At 41.9% G+C, this 20913-nt stretch overlaps 1 protein-coding gene across 2 annotated transcripts in view; it reads left to right on the top strand.

Moving 5' to 3' along the window:
* The first annotated feature begins 696 nt into the window (after window positions 1-696).
* LAMA4 (laminin subunit alpha 4) overlaps window positions 697-20913 on the top strand; it is a 139627-nt gene continuing 119410 nt past the window's right edge. For both annotated transcript variants that reach the window (XM_037065074.1, XM_037065073.1), the window contains exons 1-2: window positions 697-793; window positions 971-1320. In XM_037065074.1, coding sequence (XP_036920969.1) covers window positions 1126-1320 — 195 coding nt within the window. In that variant the 5' untranslated portion in view covers window positions 697-793; window positions 971-1125. The remainder of the gene's footprint in view (window positions 794-970; window positions 1321-20913) is intronic.

Here is a 20913-nt window from a genome sequence, read left to right as displayed (position 1 = left end):
GAGGTGTAGTGTGCATGGGATGACAGGCCAAGAGGAAGAGGCTGGGGCTGTGGGCCGTGTATTTGACAGGCTCATACACTACAAGCCTTGTTCCGGCCCCTCACAAAGCACCTCTTTAGGATGAAAACAAGATGCTCTTTGTAAATAAAAGTTCATGCATTTAAGTAATGAAGTCATTTTCCAGCACTGCAGTGAAAGATATTCTTCTCTCACTCTTGGTGAGGACTGTTAGGAGGAAGAGGGGTAGCCAGTCGGTCTCAAGAGAAGATATTTGCAGAGTGCAGAAGTCCGTCTCTAAAAACTGAGAAACCCTGTTCAAGAGAGCATCTTCCGCTCCGCATCTGAAATCATCTACTTCTAGCTCCTGCCTCCGCGCTCCCTTTTCCACCTACTTTCCCCGCAAACTAGGGGTGGGGGCTCTGAGGGAACATAAAAAATCTATGTAAATATAGATAAGATATTCCAGGCACCTTGGATAAATAAATAAGAGATGTGAAGAAGCAGTCACAAAAAGCCGAATACTCATCTGGGTTCCTTGGAGGGGCTCCAAACTGAGAGGGGAGGGAAGGCCTCGAGGGAAAGCCCGACCTCAGTGGGTGAAAGGCCGAGTTGGAAGGGGAGGGCCTGGAAGTAAAAGGTAAAAAGGGAGTGGTGAAAATGGGTGTGGGACGGGAGCCAGGACAGCACAGCCCTCAGTCAGGCCCGCCGCGCGGGACAGGAGGTGGCCGGCGCTGGCGGAGCTCGCCCAGTTCGGTCTGCCTTTTGATGCTCAGCTTTTGAGTTTCATCCATCTGTATGTTCTTCAGCCAGAACCTCTGGGAAGGGAGAGAGAGGCAAACCGTGGGGAAAGGGAGGAGAGAGAAGGAGGGAGGGAGGGAAAGAGGAGGGAGAGAAGGAGGGAGGGGAGAGAGAGGAAGAGAAACTCACAAGCTTACTCTGCTTACTCCCCCCACCCTTTTTTTTTCCTAAGTTGGTCCTTGGGCTGCCTTGCCTTGAGTCCCCACATCTGGATACTGCAAAGGCAGAGAAGGCAAAGTAAGTGAGGCGTCTTCGCACCACGGAGGGTCCCCTCGAGGACAAACAGTCGCCGAGCCCCTGAAAGCCCTGCTGGATGTCAGCGGACTGATGGCTTTGAGCTCAGCCTGGTGCTTAGTTCTGCCCTTGGGGCTCCTCTGGGGCGCGGCCGGCTCCCGCGCGGCTCACGGGGACGACAAAGCTTTTCCTTTTGACACTGAAGAGAGCTCAGCAGTTGGCAGACAAGACCCGACTGAGACCAGCGAGCCCCGAGTGGCTCCCGGAAGGCTGCCGCCTACTGCAGAGGTACGGTGTCCCTGCCATTGTCACCCCGCTGGGGCACCTGCGCCCCGCGGGCTGTGTGCGCCGCACTCCTGTCCCTCTCCGCTCTCCTCTTCTTCCCTCCCCTGTCTGCCTTGAGTTGCATCTGGATCAGGTCAGTTCAGAAACTTGGATTAAAGAGTTTTACTTTGGAAGTGGGATAGAGACGTTATGAGTTGAGAGTTGAGGCTTTGGAACATGTCACCTTTCAAACTGGCAAAAGCACGTATGTCCTGTGTTCTCTGAGTCAGCCTGCTAGACTGTCACCGGGGACTGCAGTGGCACCTCTGGGCCTTTCTGCTCCTTGGGTGCTCCAGGAGAGCCATTTTGGTCATGCCTCAGCACTTAATGCCCGTGCCCTGGCACTGGCTTCCTGCTCCTCCGGGATGGGAGGATAGTGGGAGCAATAAAGCAGGACCAATCCTTTTGTCACAAAGTAAAACAAAAGATCCTCTGTGACAGGGGAGGGTGAGAGGGTGCCTGTGGGTGACTGCACTAAAGAAGCTGTTGGGGAACTGCAGAGCAGATGCCTTAAATAGACCTGAGCCACTATATTCCCAGAAACAGGACTTACACAGAAAATCAAGCCCTATTCCAAAAGACACACTGCTTATGATGTTTATTTAGAGTTGTTGCTTTTGTAATATCTTATAAAAGCTTTTATACTGAAAGCATACACAAAGTGTAGAAATTGGGTAAAAAGATGAACCCAGAGTGAGTGATTTAAGAGCCCCTGAGGCAAAACAGACAACAAACGGCACCTCCAGGGCGTGGGAGATGCTCAGTAGGAGGAAAATGAAGTCACCTAAGTTCATGGGAAAGGAAGGAGGAATTGATCTAACACGCGCACGCGCTCTCTCTCTCTCTCTCTCTCACACACACACACACACACACACACACACACCCTATAGGAAAGGTTATAGCCATGGTAGAACCAAAGCCGTTATGTGGATTGACACCATTTCCAACAACATGGAAGTCTGGATTATTACTATTAATTCTACTAATTGTTAGTATAACTAGTTATTAATTATTACTGATAAAAGAAGGTGCATGGAGATGATACTTCTCCACCAGTGAGCTCTACCCACGCCCCAAAAAGAGGAGACGTGGGTAGGTCCAGAGCATGGTAACCTCCCACTGTACTGCAAAGCACACCTCCAAGAAAAAGGGGGCGGGGCGTCTACTCACCTGAGCAATCAGACCTGGGCCCAGCCCGAGGCTCCCGGGAAGTCCTGAGAAGGCATCACTTCCCTTGAGCCTTGGGCTGCACCTGGGAGGCATTGTCTCCACCTGTAGCTTTGAGCGTAAAAAGGCCCTGAATGCAATGTTTGACTTAAGAGTAGAGAGCTGCTGGAAACAATACAAGCTGCTCAATTAAATCTGAATTTCAGATAAACAACAAATAGACTTTTTATGTCACAAATATTGCACGGGACATATTTAAACTAAGAATTATTCGCGGTGTATCTGAAATTCAAATTTATCTGAGCATCCTATATTTTTGCCTGCTAATTATAAAGAGACACGCATGCATAACTTTTTGTAACTTTCTTCCCATAAAACATAACAAAATAAGTATTAGAGAATCTTGAATTTATTAAGAGCCTGAGCAATTTCTTATGTATTTGTACGTTCAGTGAAAAGATAGGAAGATAGCACACCGAGAGAATTTACTTGTAGACTTTGCAGTCTAATGATCCCAAGTTCCAATTTCAACTTATCTGCTCCTTATGTTGGGCAAATTATAGGTGCACAAGTTACAGACAAAAAAAACTGAGGAGTTATTGATGTCTACTCCACATTTCATACAGTTATTGTGCTGAAATTAACTAAAATATAGAGTGCTTAACACAGTGCCTGACGTAGTATAAATGCTTCATAAATCCTAAGTGTCATTGTTATTATAAAATACATGGATGATTGGATAAAAAGAAACACTTATCTGGGACTGTTTCTCAGAACCTAATCTTTTCCACGCTGTTTTACTTAATGTTGTTCATCTCAGCCTATGTTCTTCCAGCTGGGAAGAATGCCCTATAGGGAGTTAAATTTGTAGTACTGTCAGAGTCGTATGGGTTCAGAAAACCAGCTGAGGCCTTTCATTTAGGGAAACAGAAACGTACTATTAATCATTCCAGGAAGGTCAAAGTATATGATGTAGAATGAGTTGGATTGGGTAATTATGTTCCCACTGCATAGTTTCACACGATGCCTCCAGTTAGCCGGCAGTCCCACAGGATCCCAAAACCCCACCAGTAGGTTTCCCATGCTCTTTATAGCCAGTGTGGGGACCTTAAACCAGATATATTTCAGAGATTTAGCAACATGGTATAAGCACCCTACTGAATCGGTTCAGGAGATTGTATTTATCTCTATAGAGGAGAACACAGACACATGCAATATATTATCTGTGAGAGGCTGGAGATGTGAATGGAAGGACATTCTAAAAATGCATTCATTTTATTTGAATTAGATTTATACGAATGGTTATTCCTCAATTCCCCTTCAAAGGGAAGGAAGAAGAGGACTAAAGCAAACATGCAGCATTGGGAGGCACTTGGCTGAAGGCCTTCTTAAATACCCCAAGCTCCTTGATAGCAGGGCTTGTGTCCTCTCCACCCCGGGTCCTCAGCCTGTGACCTGGACTTCAGCACACTGTGGTGCACAGTGACAGTTAGGGAAACAAATGCAGGAAATACCCATTGAGTGGAAGGTTGAAGAGCACTGTCTGTGCAAGGAGAAAGTCCCCTCTTTCCTTCCAAAACAAGTCCCAGCTCCCACCCCCCTCCCACCCACCCCCCATGCAAAGAATTTAAAAAGAAGAGAATCCATGGGTAACAGTGTGCTCATTGGGATGATGTTCTCACCTTCTGCTTTTTTACATGCAATTCGTTGAGTCCATTATTTGCTGAGCTGATGGTGAGAATAGTGATTCTTAGCAGGCAGAGGTGGGCAAAGGAGAAACTAGGCAGTTTCAAAAGTATATTCAGTATTCTGATATTTAACATTTAAGAAAATGAAGTCTTTATTGTGTCATAATCACTATAGCAAGTAAAAGTAGGCAAAAGTCTTCTTGACCATATGGGTGTGCGAAAGATCTAGACGGGTGGAGATAGAAACAGTCCCCGAGGAGAGACTGTCAGAGTGTTCTTGGAAGGAATGACATTCTGTCTATCAAAACAGAGCAGGAGTTAGAAACAAAGTCAAGAAAACTAGGCTGGAGATCCACGCTGCATGGCTGCAAAGAAGCCACACAGAGACTCAGAAGGAGAGTGTAGGGACTCTGCTGGAAGGGCTAAGTGGGAGGCAGGCAGAGGAGAGCTGTAGTGCTGTTATTGCCTTTGGTAGATAATTGAGAAGATAAGGGATGTAATTGATAATGTGAGCAAACTTCCCGAAGAGGAGAAAACTGGAATTTATCTCTTGGTAATCTGATGGGTGTTGCTGTTGTTGTTGGCTTCCGTCCAAGAAAAATCTATTGCCCTGTGAGCCAAATGTGCCAATGTACTCCATACTGGAAAAACTTACCTACTAAATAAAAATTAAGACTATGAACTAGATTAATTCAGAAGGACTTTTCTTCTGGACTCTTTCCATAGTTGATATGTGAGTCCAATGCTCCAGCAAAAACATGCCTGGCCACTAAAAGGTTGCAGAATGTTTACTGAAAGCCAGTTTAGGTCTCCTTCACCCTCTCCTTTCCTTTTCTTTATCCTGGCCCCTTACTTTGAAAAAGGCCATGTAGAGTCATACTAAGACCTCCAGTCACTGGCCTGGGCCATTATTTTATACTGCTGTTCAACAGGGTAATTAGGTAATTTGAACCTCTGGGTGCAGTCATCACTTCATCCACTTAATACTCATCCAATAAACATGTTTTGACCCTTACCACATACAGACCAATAAAGTAGGTGCCGGGAGGGACGGAAAGTAGGCAGAGTCACATCCTTACCCTCAAGGAGTAAGCATTCGAAGAAAGAAAAATATATACATAGCCAATATATAAAGCAGGTGAGTGAACATTCTGTAAGAGAGGCTACAACCTAAGTGCTATGAAAGTAACATGGAAAATGTGTTACTCCTGAGCTACACCAGTAGGGTACAATCACCCACTCACCAGACAACCAAGGAAGCTTCCTGGAAACATTATTTTAGAAGGATTGGAATATTGTCGTGGCAGTAGTAATAAGAATAGCATGGCTTACAGCTAACACTCATTGAGTTTACCATGTACCAGACACTGGTCTAAGCACATTCCACAAGTTATTTCCTTTAACCCTCCTGACAACCCAGTGGGACTGATACAGTTATTTTCTCATTTTGCAAACATGGAAGCCGAGGCACAGAACATTTGCCCTGGCACCCAACCTGGAGAGTAACACAACTACTAAAGAGTTTATGAAAGTAATTTTGACTGTGTAGGAGTGTCTAGGAAAAGGTCAGTAAATAGAGCTCTCTACAGGCATTATTTCAGTCAAAGTTTTAGGAATTTCTTTTTTTTTAAAGATTTTATTTATTTATTTATCTTTAGAGGGGAAGGAGAGATGGAGAGAAACATCAATGTATGGTTGCCTTTCGTGCGTCCCCTGCTGGGAGTTGGCCTGCAGGGAACCGGCCTGCAACCCAGGCATGTGCCCTGACTGGGAATCAAACTGCGATCCTCTGGTTCACAGGCCCGCGCTCAATCCACTGAGCTACACCAGCCAGGGCCTAGGAATTTCTTAATGTGAAGATATTTAAAATACTATTCAAAGAACATTTATGTTGTACTCGCTGGATGAGTAGCATTTAAGTAGCATAAAATCTTAGGATGACCAAATAATTGAGATAACTGCCCTCCCTGCCCTGTCTATTTACTACTTGTTAAACTACTACTCAAATAGAAAAGGAAACAATTAACACTTACAAACTTCTACTATATCCCATGGACCTACATGCATTATCTTATTTAATACTCAGCAGAAATTACACCCATTTCACAGATAAGCAAATTGACAGAAACTGTCTACAGCATGGATTACTGGTCTAGTCTGAAAGAGATTTATTTTAACACAGGTGTTATTGCTATGGGGTTTCCGAATCCATTCTCTTTTCCCAACCTACCTCTGGGTCTCCCTGATAGATTTCCTTCTTTTTTTTTCTTTAACTATAGAATTTTCTTATATTTTGTTTTCCTTTTATAAGCATGTTCTAGTATGTTTCCCAGCATGATACTACAGTCTACATTAGAAGCTCAGAATTCAAAACAAAAATGCCTACAGCAATACATACATGGACCATCTTACAGAATTTATTATAAAATTTCTAGAAAATAAAGAATAGCTTTCGCTATTTCCGGGATTCTCTGGTTTAACAAACACACACAAAAGGGGTTTTTTAGTTGTCAGAAGTACATATAGCATATATTTACCATTTTAACCATTTTCACCACATTAGGTACATTCACGTGGTTGTTCAGCCATCACCACCATCCATCTTCAAAATGTTTTTCATCCTTCCAAATGGAAACTTAGTCCCCATTAAACAATAACTTTATATAAACTCTTTCCCCCAGGCCCTCGCAAACACTATCCCACTTTCTATCTACGAATCTGACTAGTCTAGGGACCTCGTATAAGTGGAATCTACAATATTTGCCCTTTTGTGCCAATACTTGTCCTTTGTTTTCTTCGTTTCACCTAGCATTGCCTTCAAGGCTCATCCATGTTTTAGCATGCATCCAAACATTTCTTTGTAAGACTGAATAATATGTAATTGTCAGTATAAATCATATTTTGTTTATCTCTGTACCTGCCAATGGACATTTGGGTTGTTTCTACCTTTTGGCTACTGCAAATACTGCTGCTCTGAACACGAGTGCACGTGCGTGAGTTTGAGTCCCGGTGTAAGGCCTTTTGGGTGCACACCCAGAAGTGGGATTGCTGATCATATGGCACAGAGAAGGTTAGAAAACTCAGATTCTTATGGAGGCCAAACAAAACGCATCCAGTGAGTGATGGAGCCGAAACAACAGGAGAGGAAGGGCCACCTCTTCCAGAGGGACAGTGACCTCTGCAGGTTGCCAGATCTTCTGTTTTTTTTTTCAAAAGAAGACAGAATCTAGATTCTTAAGGGAAATTGTTGACTCAATTTTTCAAAAATGCTCTGTGGGAAGTTCATCTGATGGCCCAATTCAGCCTGAGGCTTGTTTATTTGCAGTCTTGAATTAAAACGTTTGAAACTCACCTTTCATCAAAGGCACAATGTGGGCATCTAGCCAGACAAATGTGCTATGAACCCAGCTCCACCACTTTCTAGCTGTTTGACTTTGGGCAAATTTGTTCATCTTTCAGAGGCTCCGTTTGTTGGATTGCAAAATGAACAGGAATGCATTTGCCTTGTAAGATTGTTGTGAAACTTGAGTGAAATAATATGTATATAAGCTTCCCAACTCCAAGTCTGCCCTCCGTTCTTTCCCCTTCTGTTCTCACCTCACCTGTCTCTTCTACTTTGTTTTCATTGCTCTGCAAATTAAGATTTGTAGTATCAGCCTATTTTTATTTATTCTGTAAATTGATTCCTTTCCTTTTTTTTTTTTTGCTTAGCAATTTGTGGATTATCTAACATTGCAGGAAAAAAGAGACTATAGTTTAGTTTTTATACTCATTGTATCCCTAATGGTTCTTTAAACATAGTCTTCTACAGCAATAGGGTGATCCAAGCAGTTAAGAGAAATGAGTTTTTCTAAATCCTCAAAAATAAAAAAACAAACAAAAATAAAAAAACTATCTTTGGTATGACAAGGATTATAACTTTTTTTTTCTTTCATAATTAAGTTCTCGAATCTGACTTGTCCCAGTTTCTTGAAGTACATAATACCATAACACTCCTCTCCTTTAGGGTTTTTTCTTGCTCAAAGTAATTATATAAAAATAATTATATAGCCAGACGTAATTTTGAGACATTTGATCAATTAGAAACCATTAAAATCAGATTGCCAATACATGCTTTGAGTTCCAAAACTTAGCATTTGCAAACAGCTACTTACTTGTTTTCTAAAACAAGTAAATCTGCAAGTTCATCATGATACATGACCACATAGAAGAATAATTCTATATCTACTCCAGCATTTGCCAAAGAAGAACAGCATTTTTTTCATTGGTTTCTCTTTTTGCTCCTAGTGTGGTAAGGTTAAATTCTGGGAAATGGTTTACTAAAGGGAAGTTTAGCCACAGATGTTTGTAATTCCAACTTAAGTTTCCCATCAAGGTCGTAATGAAATTCAGCTGCCAGCAGTTCGGCTCGGTGTCGAGTCTTTGTATCATGAGAAACTTGGAGGAAACGGCATTCCAAGCCTAAATGGTAGTGGGGAAATGTTCATATACAAACCCAAGTCCTCTGCATAAAGAAAAAAGTACAGAAATAAACAAATTCTGTTTAAGAAACAAAAGGAAAGAGGGGTGGTTAGTTGTACTTTGAGTAATATGCAATATGACCCTTTTTTTCACTTCCAGGACTTTCTTAGTTTGTGTAACATTTTTGGGTGGAAGCTAGCGAACCAGTGTTTACCTAAATGTAGTCAAGGATCTCCATTCATGACCACATGAGAACTGATGGTTGGAGAAACCCCATAACAATAACAGCTGCATTAGCCCAAGACTCTTGCAGCCTAGACCAGTAATCCATGCTGTATACCACAGTTTAAAAGACCCCTGAGCATAGTGCAGATTTTGTGTATTAATATTTATTTTGAAATTATGCCCTCCAATAGATGGACTGGCATGATTGTTTTAATGGAAATCAGGGGGTCCAAAGATCAAAGGCGTTCTTACTAAAACTCACTTCAAACGTGACTGTTACTTGCAATACTGCTGCCTATTTACAAAGCGAACTGCAGCATGGCAAACGGGATTAAGCAGCTTTGTAAAACCACATATCGCACCCCCCCTCCCACCATGCACAATATAAACAGCAGCTGAAGGCAAAAGAAATGTCTAGTGAGCCTCATACGCTGGGATGCTAGGGCTGTAGAACCATCTAGAATCATAACAAGAGCCAAAGCACATATCCAACGTTTTAGACTTAAAATTATGGCTGGCCCCTTCTTCCAAAGCTGCATTATTCCATGCTGCCTACCAAGCTTCATGGCCACAATGTGTGGAGTCCCCTAGGCCAACAGTGATATAACTTGACAAGCTGAGAGCATCCTAAGTGTAACCTTCCCTCCTGCCGATATGACACGAGTCCTGGGAGCATCAGAGTGGTTCTGTTATCTGTGATTCTGTCAATCCTCAGATCGCAGGTGAGGGGCGAAAGGCCTGTTCTTTAAAGATCGAACAGAGACTGAATGCCCGGGGCCGGACCCATGTTTCCCTGTGGTGCACGATGAACTGCCTCCTTCTATTTTGTTCCCTTGGAACTGCTCTGTCAAGATCAATGCCTGTAGAAACCCTGAGGTTCCCTTCACGAGAGACAAGCCCTGAAGTCTCTGCTGCCTCACAGAACTCAGCATAAAGGGAGCTGTTTGAATGCAGAGCCAGTGGGTGGTTATTCCTGGATGTATAGCTCCATTGTGCCCCGCAGTTTAGAGATTCCATCCCCTCATTTTGTAGGTGAGGAAACTGAATCTCAGGAGGAGGTTGGGGTCCTTCACTCAAGGACTCAAAGCCCATTAGCAGCAGTGCCATGAACTCCCAGCCTTACGTTCTTCCAAGCTGTTTCAATGAACTCAATCATCCTTAGCTTTAGAACTGGAGACAATTAAGGTAAAATGTGTATGTTTTTAAAGAGAAAAACTGTTTACTTCTAATGTACCATGACTTGCTTTACTCCTTACTGTTTCTACTTGTCCCTAAGTTGATTCATCGGTGGGAGAGTCTCGCAGAAGGGAGTGAAATGGGACAAGCACTGCACTGTGAGTCCGGAACCAACTTGCCTGGCTCTTGGCCATGCCACTACCAACCACATGACCTTGACTAATGAGGGGAACCTTGGCAAGTCCCTTCACCTCCCAGAGCCTCAATTTTGACAGATTAAAAACAACAAAGCAAAACAAAGGTTACTACTACCAACACAATTCCATAATTTAATAAATAAATCAAAATGCATACTAATTAAAGGGAAGCTGGCTTAAGGGCAGAATCACTCAGAGTCACAACTGCTGTTCTAGTCAGAACCTGGAGATGTGGGGGTCCAGAGCCTGAGGGAAACACCGGCTGGTCCGGAGGGGCCAAGGTGTGTGGCTCTTTTAACAGAGTCCTGTTTCCTGCTTCTTCACAACCCCAGGCACAGCGCTCAGGATGGTTTGCAGGCCAGAGCACTGGCCCAGCCACAGATATGAGCCTTTCCAGGGTGACACACCAAGAGGCAGCCCAGACAGCCTTAGCCGCAGACGCCTGAGGGTGCCCAATGAGTGTCAATAGTCTCCCACACCAGGCTTCCTAGGCACGGTCACCTGTTCTATCCAGACCATTCAGGATGACTCTGAACACAAAGAGAAACAGGAAGGATGGCAAGGGAAGAGGTAAGGGACATGGAGAACTACTAGGAGGAGGCTCATGTCATGCGTCTCATAGCAGTTGAGTGGCATATGACAGAAGGTCAAGAGAGGAGAATGTGTTGTCATGCAGTGCAGAAGGAAGAGAAGGCTGGTGACAGACTATTGATCCATGATATACACCCACTAAAATCGCGGCATTATAGCATTCACAGCACGGCTGTCCACCGAGCCTTCCTGCTCTAGACTGGACAGAAAGCAACATTGGAGAGCAGATATTTTCAGAAACCCTTCCAGACGTCAAAATGGGCACAGAATGAGGGAACGTGCCCTGGTGTGTGAAGGCCCCGGTTGCTACTGGCCGCGAGGAACAGGAGTCTAGAGCGGAGCAGCTCCAGTGTGGCCCAGGACGGCGGCGACGGCAGCGCGGGGCACGCGCGGGGCACGCGTCGGAGGTGCAGCCTCTCAGCTCCCGCTCCCAAATCAGAACCTGCATGTTCACTAGACCCCCAGGTTGTCCACATGCACACTGAAGTATGAGAAGCGTGAGCCTCTAAAATGCAGCTGGGTTTGAATTTTAATGGACTTGCAGGAAATCAAGAATACAGGAAAGGGGAGCTGTTTTGATATACTGTAATTATAGGAAGGCCTAAAATATAAAACCAAATTAGGGCTGTGTGAGGCTAGTGAGGGATGCACGGGCCCACCCAGGAACCAAGTACTAGCCTCTGGCCTGAAAAGTTACACTTTAGAATTTAAAAATAAAATAAAAGCTTCAAAGCAAACTGTTGCTTCAATATATCTGAAAAATCTGCAAATACTGTATCACTTACTGGCCAGCACACAGTATAGACTCAGAAGGGGTTTTAAGGATAACATGAAATGATAGGGAAGATTCCCTACTCCTACCTACTCCCCAGCTTCCCTAGACTAAAACATAACCTCTGGAGACCGTGTGTCCTTGAGGAGACGGGAGGGGAGGCAGGGGAAGGGTTTATTTGAGGAATCTGCTTGAAAATAGGGTGTTGCTCAGACTCTTCAGGAAATAGTGGGGTTGCAATGTTTTTCTTGTTAACAGGGGAGCCTTCCTGATTCAGGTTAATGCGTCTTCAGGGAGTGAGGAGTGTGGTCTTTGGCCCTAGACTAGACAGATAATGCTGGGAGATAAGGAACAGCTAGTTTCTCACAGTGGAAATCGCCCAGGCTAGTCCTCAAGCTGGTACTTTTCTAGAGGAATTGAGATCTGCAGGAAAGTGCTCTGAAGTCAGGGTCTGGGCCTCTCCAGGCACCAGAGGAGGCCTTGCGTTCTCCTGGCAGACTCCAGGTCTCCTTGACACAGCCTCAGCCCTGAGAGGGTGCCTGGCTATTTTACAACACCCTTAAAAACCAGCAACAATCCCTGAACTCATTCAGAACTAACAGGCTGATTTCAAAGATCTTTTGACATTTAATTTCTAAATTCTTGATTAGCACTTGCTGTGCCCAAGGATTATTGTTCATTTCTCATAACATAATAAGGAAGACACTACTATTAGCACCATTTTACAGGTGAGAAAACTGAGTTATACATAAGTCGAGCAACTTATCCAAGGTCACAGTTTAGGGAATCTGGCTTCAGGCTCCTACGCTTTGTCCCATAAAGACTCGCTAACACCTATGTTTTTAAATCTCAGGGTGTCTTAGACTCCCAGCTAACAAGACTCCTCATCCAGGAATGCCAGTGGTCTTAGTAGTTAAGGCGTCTATGATGAACATTTAAATTAGCGCGAAGCATTAGTCATTTCAGTGGAATCCTGAGTTTACTTTAGGAACCTACTACTTAACAGAACTTGAGAGAAGGATAGAAAAAGAACTTGAAAGGGAGTAAAAGCAGCACCTCAGAGGAAATGGTTAGACAGTATGTCAATCGTAGAAAAAGTGAGTGAAAGTTTAGAAAGTTTATTTTTAAAGTGTTTCTTCTATAAATGACAGTATTTTTTAAAAAGGAACTTTGACAACAGAAAGGATTTATCAGACCTAAAAGAAAGACAGGCTATTAACTCCTTTCTTAGAAATTTTTAAGCACTGTATGCAACGATATGTCTGAAATAAGTGAGTTATTGGTTCGTTGCACGATGACCAAGAGCTGAGCGCTGGGGGCACCATGCAAGAAACCCGTGATTCCATGTGGGTCAGGCTCAGGTAGTCTCTGCCCTCCTGGACCGAGAGACCAGCTGTGGGAGCAGTGAAGGCCATTGTTAAGTTGGGAGGGGGGACATATTACATTCCCCCAAATTTTCACTCCCAAGAATCTCTACTGTTTCTTCTAGTCCTCTAGCTTTATGTTTTGAAATATTTTGCCTAATCTATTAGTTTGCTAGGGCTGCCACAATAAAATACTACAGACTAGGAGGCTTAGACAACAGGTTTATGTTCTCACAGTTCTGGAGGCTAGAAATCCAAGGCCAAGGAGCTCCGGGTGCGGGTTCCTGGCGATTGCCATCCTCCTTACTTGCAGACATCTGTCTTCTTTCCGAGGCCTTGCAGGGCCTTTCTTGTGCACATGTGCAGAGGGGGAAAGAGATCTCTGGTGTCTCTTCCCCTATTATGGAGATACTAGTTCTATCAGAATAAGGTCCTACCCTCATGACCTCACTCAACCTTTATTCTTTCTTTGTAGGCCCTACCTCATATATTGGGCATTAGACCTTCAACACAGAAAATGGGGGTGACAGGAGATGCATAATTGAGTCCATGCCTACAAAGTAAATTATGCTAATCAATAATTCATTTTTTAAATGAGGCAAAGTAATTTATAACTGCAAAAGAGAGCTTCTGGTAAAATAAGATAATCAGTGTTTTCATTCTGTATTAACTTCAAACAAAAAGCAAAAGCAAACAAAATTTAGCATTTCATCTAAAGATGAAAATTTAGCATTTCATCTTAGTTGTACATTTTCAAAGGTATGTCACAATTCTCATTAGATATTTTAAAATATAAAAAATAGTATGTTGGGCCCTATATTGTCACTTCATACTCCTGAGGTGACTTTGACTAATCAGCATTAATATATTTTTATTTTTTAAAAGTTACCCACTATGTTTTTTAAAGCAAGTGCCATGTATTCTACGAAGGCGAATAAACATGATCAAAGAGATAAAACAAGTGCATTGGTAGTATAATACAACTAAATTGGTGTGTTATTAGAAAATGTTTGGAGGGCAGAGAAGGAAGATCACTCCTGATGGGAAGTTTCACAGGCAACACATGGGAGAGGTGGCATTTTAGTTGAATCTTTAGAATGAGGAAAATTTAAGCCGAGTCAACTGGATTAATAAAGACAAAAGACACAGGATTTCTTCTATATGCCTACAGGAATATAGTCTCAGTGGGACTGAACAGCAGGGAGCCACTGAAGATTTCAGAGCAGAAAAGGAACTCATGAGCACTGTGTTTCGTCAGCATCAATCTGGGAACAGGTTGTTGGATGAATTGGGCAGCAGGCAGCAGAGAGCACAGCACGGGGGTAACCTGTGCTGTGCTCCGGAGAGGAAGAAGTAGATCCTGGAGTCATTGCAGAGATTCTACCCAAACGACTTGCCATGCTTGTAGAGAGCAAAGATGATGGAGAAATCCAGGTGTTTGTAGAAATATATTACATCATGGGGCAAAAAATCTCTTCAGAGAAATTTTAATGTAAGACCTACTAAATCACTGGCTTTCAAGCTAAGATTTCATGGAAATGACTCAGGTGTAACTTTGGGTGGGGAGGCTGAGCATTAGGAAGTTGGGGCTCTGCTCCCCTCAATCAGAGAATCTTTTAAAATTTGTTTTATAGATGAGTTTCATATATGGTTTCACTGACAGGGCAGGGTAGGGAGGAAAATTTCTCTGTTCTAAAATGTTTGAGAACCATTCTCATGCTGGGAGATCTCGAGTTGATATTCTAAATCAGGACAGGTCTCCAAAATGTTACTCAAAATCTTGTGCAAATCAATGCCCCCAAGGCCGTTTCCCATAGTACATACTGCCTCAGGCCAGGATTTGGGGCTGATAACTCCGAGCTGCAATGCTCTGAGCTCCTCACCTCCTCACTGTGGCTGCAAACAGGAGCTAGCAATCTCTAAACAATTGTTGCTCTCCTGAGAGGTATTTTTATGCTTCCTGTTCCCTGTCTGAGGATATTTTAGGCCCTTTCTTAGGAAATTAGGAGATTCTATTTTTGTCCTAGTTATTACCTAGGAGGGCTGAGCAAAACAACAAAGGAATTTTGGAAAAAGGATGGTAGTGAGTAGACCAGACAACTGTTATCTTTTGATCCTCATAGGAAGTGGTCGGATATTTGCTTAGCTCTTGTTTTTCTAAACCAATTAGTTCAGCACCAGGAACATCATCTTACCCTAAGACCTAAACCACAATTTCTTACCTGCACCCTGAGCTAAAAAAAGATTGTTCCTAGTCTCTTTCCCCTCCTCAACACAGCGTTATACCTACCTGTGGTCCTTTAACTCCAAAAGTCAAAATGCTTCCACTATAAGTGCTATGTCTATTAAAAGGGAGAAAATAAATATTAAAACAGTATTTTATCTTTTCTTTTTCATTTGAGTAAAAAAGTAACACCATGAGCATTTCACAGTGTCATTGAGGCAAGTTGCAGCATGTTTTATTTTGCTTTATGACATATATGGAGAACACCAGGGGAGAACTGATTTTTTGATGATTAGGAAAGCTTTCTTTATGTCTCAGTCCATAACTTGAAGTATCTGGCATTTAAAAAGCCATTGATATTGGACAAATGTTATTCACAACTGCCAAGTATTAGAATTTGCATTAACTACTCAGTTGAAAAATAATGTTAATACTTACAAAGCTCCCATGGATTATAAGGTATATTTCTACATATTTCCACCTTCGTTCCTCACAATCATCTTACAAACCAGGTGGTTAGTAATCTAGTTCATGAAACCATGGAGCTGTTAAATCATATGCCCGAACTCTCACAGCATGTAACCTTATTGAGGCAGCAGAAATTTTTGTAGAATTCTAGAATGTTAGTATGGGAAAAGCCTAGAAATCATCATGCCACTGATGTCATTGAAAGTGGAGAAAATCAGAGCCAGAAGTTTAGTCACTTCCTCAAGGTTTTTAGAACTGGAAACGGAACCAAGTTTCCTGGCACTTAGGTGGGTCCTCTTGCCATTGTGCATCATAGCAGGGATGCAGAGCAGACAATAGGGGTGAGGACCGCCTGGTGACCTGTGTGTTGGGATGTTGAACACACAGATGCTGGAGGAGACAACAGTTTATCCATGTTTACCATCTTGTTATGTCATATGGCACCATCTGTGCCTGAGTCCTAAGTAGTTTAACTACTAACATTAGAAGTTCTCTTGGCCTTAGGGTCATTATGTTTATCCCAATTTTGAATTTAATTTATAACCTCATTATTCGTGCCTTTTCTTTGATTTCAGGGATTTTTGCTTTGGCCTCATATGGTTATTGACCCCTGAAACTATGCCTTCAGCACATGTACTTAGAAAGCTTTCAAGTGCAGTAAGATTTTAGAATTTTTGGCTAGAGTTTTCTCTTGGTCATGTAAAAATAAACAACATGTACTGGATCTTAAAATGAAGAAAGAAAAAAAATAACCACTTCAAAAATGAACAATGATGTTTTTGTTTTAAAACAATAGGAAGAACTAATTTCAAAAATTCCTAATCACATAATGTCGGTTATTCCCCCTACACACCATCTTTTAGGTTTCCATATGACCTCAAGAAACTGCAATTATGTACCAAAGGAATTGAAACATGAGATTAATGAAGAATATGAAATATGTGATAGCGCCCAAGTGGTCTCTCCTGGCAGTCACAGCCCACTGAAACCTCCCAGCCAGCCTTATAGCCATTCTGGGTTTCAGCTTCTCCATTTTATTTGTGGAGCTTTTTCACTGCTGATTTCAAAGCCAAGTCCATCAACTCTTCTAATGGCAAGGAAATATATTAATACCTGTTTCTCAATGAAAATTTGCCAATTCTTAGCAAACCTACTCACATAGTTCATAAAATCCAGGGACTGCCCCATGAATAACATGTGCTCAGATGAATCCTGAGTCTAATAATAAATGGTAAGAAACAAGGATTTCAGGGGTTAGGGGAGCCCCCACAGGGTGTGCAAGATAAGAAGGCCTTTGGAAGGCTGGGCAGCTCTAACTGGCTGCCCACTCAATGATTTGTTTTCAAAGTGGCGGGTGGGCACTGCCATCCCTGGTCCTCTCCCCTAGTATCTGATGTATCTGATGTGAGGAGGGTCCTCGGTGTGGTGAGAGTGATACTGTGTACAAGGGGATCTAAACATCTTCGTAGGATCACAGTTATAATCTCATGAGGGAAGGAGAATACTCTTTGAAAGGTGCTTAAAATCTCTGGGTTTTACTAAAGGGCTGGGCTCTTTCTACTCTCAAAGAGTATTTGTGATTATTTTGGCAGATGAAGCACATTTTTCCTGTGACCTGTGTTTTTAGACCTGCAATATATCAAAATGTTCAATGGAAATAAGCGTTTTGTTGGTTTTATTCTGTAGAAATTTTTTGTCTGCTCTGCCATTTGGTTATTTTGAAAACTAACAAGTATTGGATTTTTTTAGTTTTATGATATTATATCTTCATCTCAGATTATTTAAACTGTTTTGATTTTTCTTTGATTGTATCCTCTTTTCTTTTAATCTGCCAACATGAACTCATGTTAATGTAGAAAATGGGCTTTCTCCTCGAAGTTGAGTCAGTATGAATTACCTATGAGGTTAGTTCAGATCATCTAAGAAATTTACAAATTTTGTACTGGCTCGTGTGGCTCAGTTGGTTGAGCATCATCCTTCAAACTGAAAGGTCTCCGGTTTGAGTCCCAGTCAGGGCACAAGCCAGGGATGTAGATTCCGTCCCTGGTCAGTGCCTTCGAAAGGCACCCAGTCAATGTTTCTCTCTCACATCAGTGTTACTCTCCCACTCTCTCTCTCTCCCTTCCCCTGTCTCTAATAAATGAATAAAGTTTTTAAAAATGTTTTATCAATTTCAGAAAAAGGAAAAAAACTGAAATACTAGTTGAAGCTTTAAATGAGGAGAGTTTTTGCTCTATATCAGCTGTTCAAGAACGGGCTATTGACAACAGACCATTGAAAAAACCTAGCCTCAGTTGGTTTAATGCTTTAATTCTTGTAGGTGCTAAGTCAATTAACTCAATTTCGTAGCTACTCAAAGAGCCACAAAACTAAGTATTTCCACTAACATTCTTTTGCTCATCTCACTTTGGACAACATAAATTAAATAGCAGAATAAAAAAGGATAAAATAAAAATGTTCTTTTTGTAGTTGAATGACATTTTCCCTGTGCATAAATTATAATTTGGAAATTATTATTGATTTCCAAATTTCTACATTTTAAGCTATGGGAGAATCACTTATAAATCCTGGTGACCACAAAGAACTAATGTGGCTTCTAGGCACACCTAACCCTTTTTCAGGAATTAGGGCATATCTTCAATATTATCTACAAAAGTATAGAAAGAGAGGGGTGGTATCTCTTCATAAGCAAGCTGTTAAATCAGAAGGTTGCTGAAGACATTAAACAAGTTTAATTGCTGATATTAAACTAATCCTTCCAAAGAAGATTCCAGCAAGCAGGGAAAAAAGTAAGTTCTTCTGGTGCCTTTATTGAAGGAAATTACCAGGACAGAAGAATGCAATTAAACAATTAAAAATGCCTTACGTTTTCCAGCCTTTCAGCTTCAGCTTTCCTCCTTCCAGAAAATCCTGCTCAAATGCCACTTCCAAAGAAACATTCTTCACCCAACCACCGCCATGTTAAAAGTCACCTATTTTCCTTCTTAGTCTCTCAGCCTTTTTCTGTGCCTCTCATATTATAATAACTAGCACTTTCTATTTCATATTACACCCACTCCTTAAATGCCCTGTAAACTCCTGGAGGCCCGCAGTGTCCTTAATTCATCTTCTCATTCCCCAAATTGCCTGGCCAAGTGCCTTCAGTATCAGAGGTGCTCAAAAAAATAAGTTATGGGTTCTTCAGTTACTTGTTAAATACCTGATGTGTGCCACACCCTGAACCGAGCCCCAGGTAAACAGTGGTACATGAAACAAAGAGATAGAATGAATGTGTGACCATACCAAATACTGAAAGCCAAAATATTGCCCGGTATTCTGTTGCACATACACCACATTTGGACATAATTTTGTCATATCGTTCTGATGAACAAATCGGCTTTCAGCCTGACAGCAATAGGGAACCATGGTGTTCCTAAGCTGTTCAGCCCAGGAGCTTTGCACCACAGGCGAGAATGCCTTTTAAGCTAAAAGTGTTGTCTTTCCCACTGTATATGGAAAAATTGACTGTGCACTTTCATGGAGAAGATCTAGCTAAGAAATGTTTATATTGGAACAAGCCCCATCTCTAAATCTGGGCTTGTTGCTGAATGGTATTTTGTTTCCTTGGATCAGGGAAGGGGTCTGGAAACATCTGTAACTAGAGTATTGTTTTAAAATCAGCACACTTTCCCCCCCTCAAATGATAGATAACAGAATTGCTTTAAATCAAACACTCTCAGCCTTCCCCATCCATTTCCCTTCGCAAATGTGTGGTATTTTGTTGTCATTAAAGCGGCAGTGCGTGGAAGAGATCTGCAGCCCCAGGCGCCGCCACCTCCTCCGCGGTCCTTTTCCTTCACTTCAGTGTGTGCGCTTTCTCTGCCTTTTATGAACACTCGGTAACACAGCGACTGTCTGGATCCCAACCGTTATTTGGGGGGAGGGGGGAGGTTTTAAAGCTACAAACAGATAAGATCACATCGTGAAGCAATTCCGAAACCACCCTCCAGAGTTTTTACTAAAAAGAAATTTGCAGATTATTTATGGCATTCATAAATGTAAAATGGAATGCAATGAAGGTGTAAATGAAGTAGTATGTTACCAGAATCACAACATGAAATCTTAGCCAGAGGGAGGTTAGGGAGAAAAATTGCAGGAAATAATCCCAAATAACAAGCAAAGAATGGAAATTCTATGCCAATTTTGAATATCATTCATGTTTTAAAAAGAATACAAGTAACTTGCAAATACTTCATGATATTTTAGTTAACATTTTGTTAGTATAGATTTACCACTTGTTGGAGAAGCTTTTCTTTCTTTCTTTCTTTCTTTCTTTCTTTCTTTCTTTCTTTCTTTGGGAAGCTTCTTTTTTTAATTGGTTCCCCAAATTAAGGAACTAAATGTTCAGGATGGTAACTCATTTGCTTTACTTTCTGTAGGTAGTTGGTGTTTGCCATATTTATTTATGAGTGATTTGAAAATGGCCCTGTCAACAGAGTTTCTGAATAAACTACCACTCAGATATGTTGATCTTGGTCTGAAGATTTGTTCTTCTGAGACTTTTAAGTTTCAGAAGATGTAACACATAATAAAGTTGTAAAATATTTGTTTAATGAATTCTACTGCTCATGTTTTACAAATAAGGACATTTGGAGTAGAGTCTCATTGTCATTTGTCTTATAAAATTTGCTCATAAAATACGTCCCTGGCAGTGTGCAGGGTCAACACACAATCCTGTTTTGAGCCCATCGCCAATCCTCTGAGGGATTTAGCCGCCCTTAATGTGGAAGGATGAAGGAGTTGGTTTCATGGCTCAAGTCAAAACTGGAGTGATGGCATTTTATTAGTGCATTTGTGGGTCCTACTTTTCCTGCTAGGTGGGACCAGACGTATGTGAAGCTGTCATACATTCTGCCTAACCAGGCATCTGCTTCTGATTCATAAGGGGAAACACCTGCACGCTCGCTGGTGTATATTTCACAAAGGGGCATCCTTTCCAAGACTCATTGTCAGATTCCTTAGCGGAACAAAGGAGGTGTCAGGAACACAGCTGGGTGTCATACAGTCAGCTTTAATAAGGGTTGCCTTCTCTGATGACTAATCGGCATTACTTCTTTCTTGTCCACTCTATCTGCCCTATGTAGAAACTGTTAAAAATGGAAATATCAGCTATAAAGTATTATACTTAAATTAAGAATAATTGCCATATGCCAAACCAAGTAATTACTGAGGGACGATGCTTCCT

Source organism: Sturnira hondurensis, unplaced genomic scaffold, assembly GCF_014824575.4.
Source record: "Sturnira hondurensis isolate 20B ecotype Veracruz unplaced genomic scaffold, ASM1482457v3 Scaffold0015596, whole genome shotgun sequence".
Taxonomy (NCBI): domain Eukaryota; kingdom Metazoa; phylum Chordata; class Mammalia; order Chiroptera; family Phyllostomidae; genus Sturnira; species Sturnira hondurensis.
The sequence above is the reverse complement of the archived record's forward strand: the minus strand, read 5'-3'. Positions and strand labels throughout refer to the sequence as shown.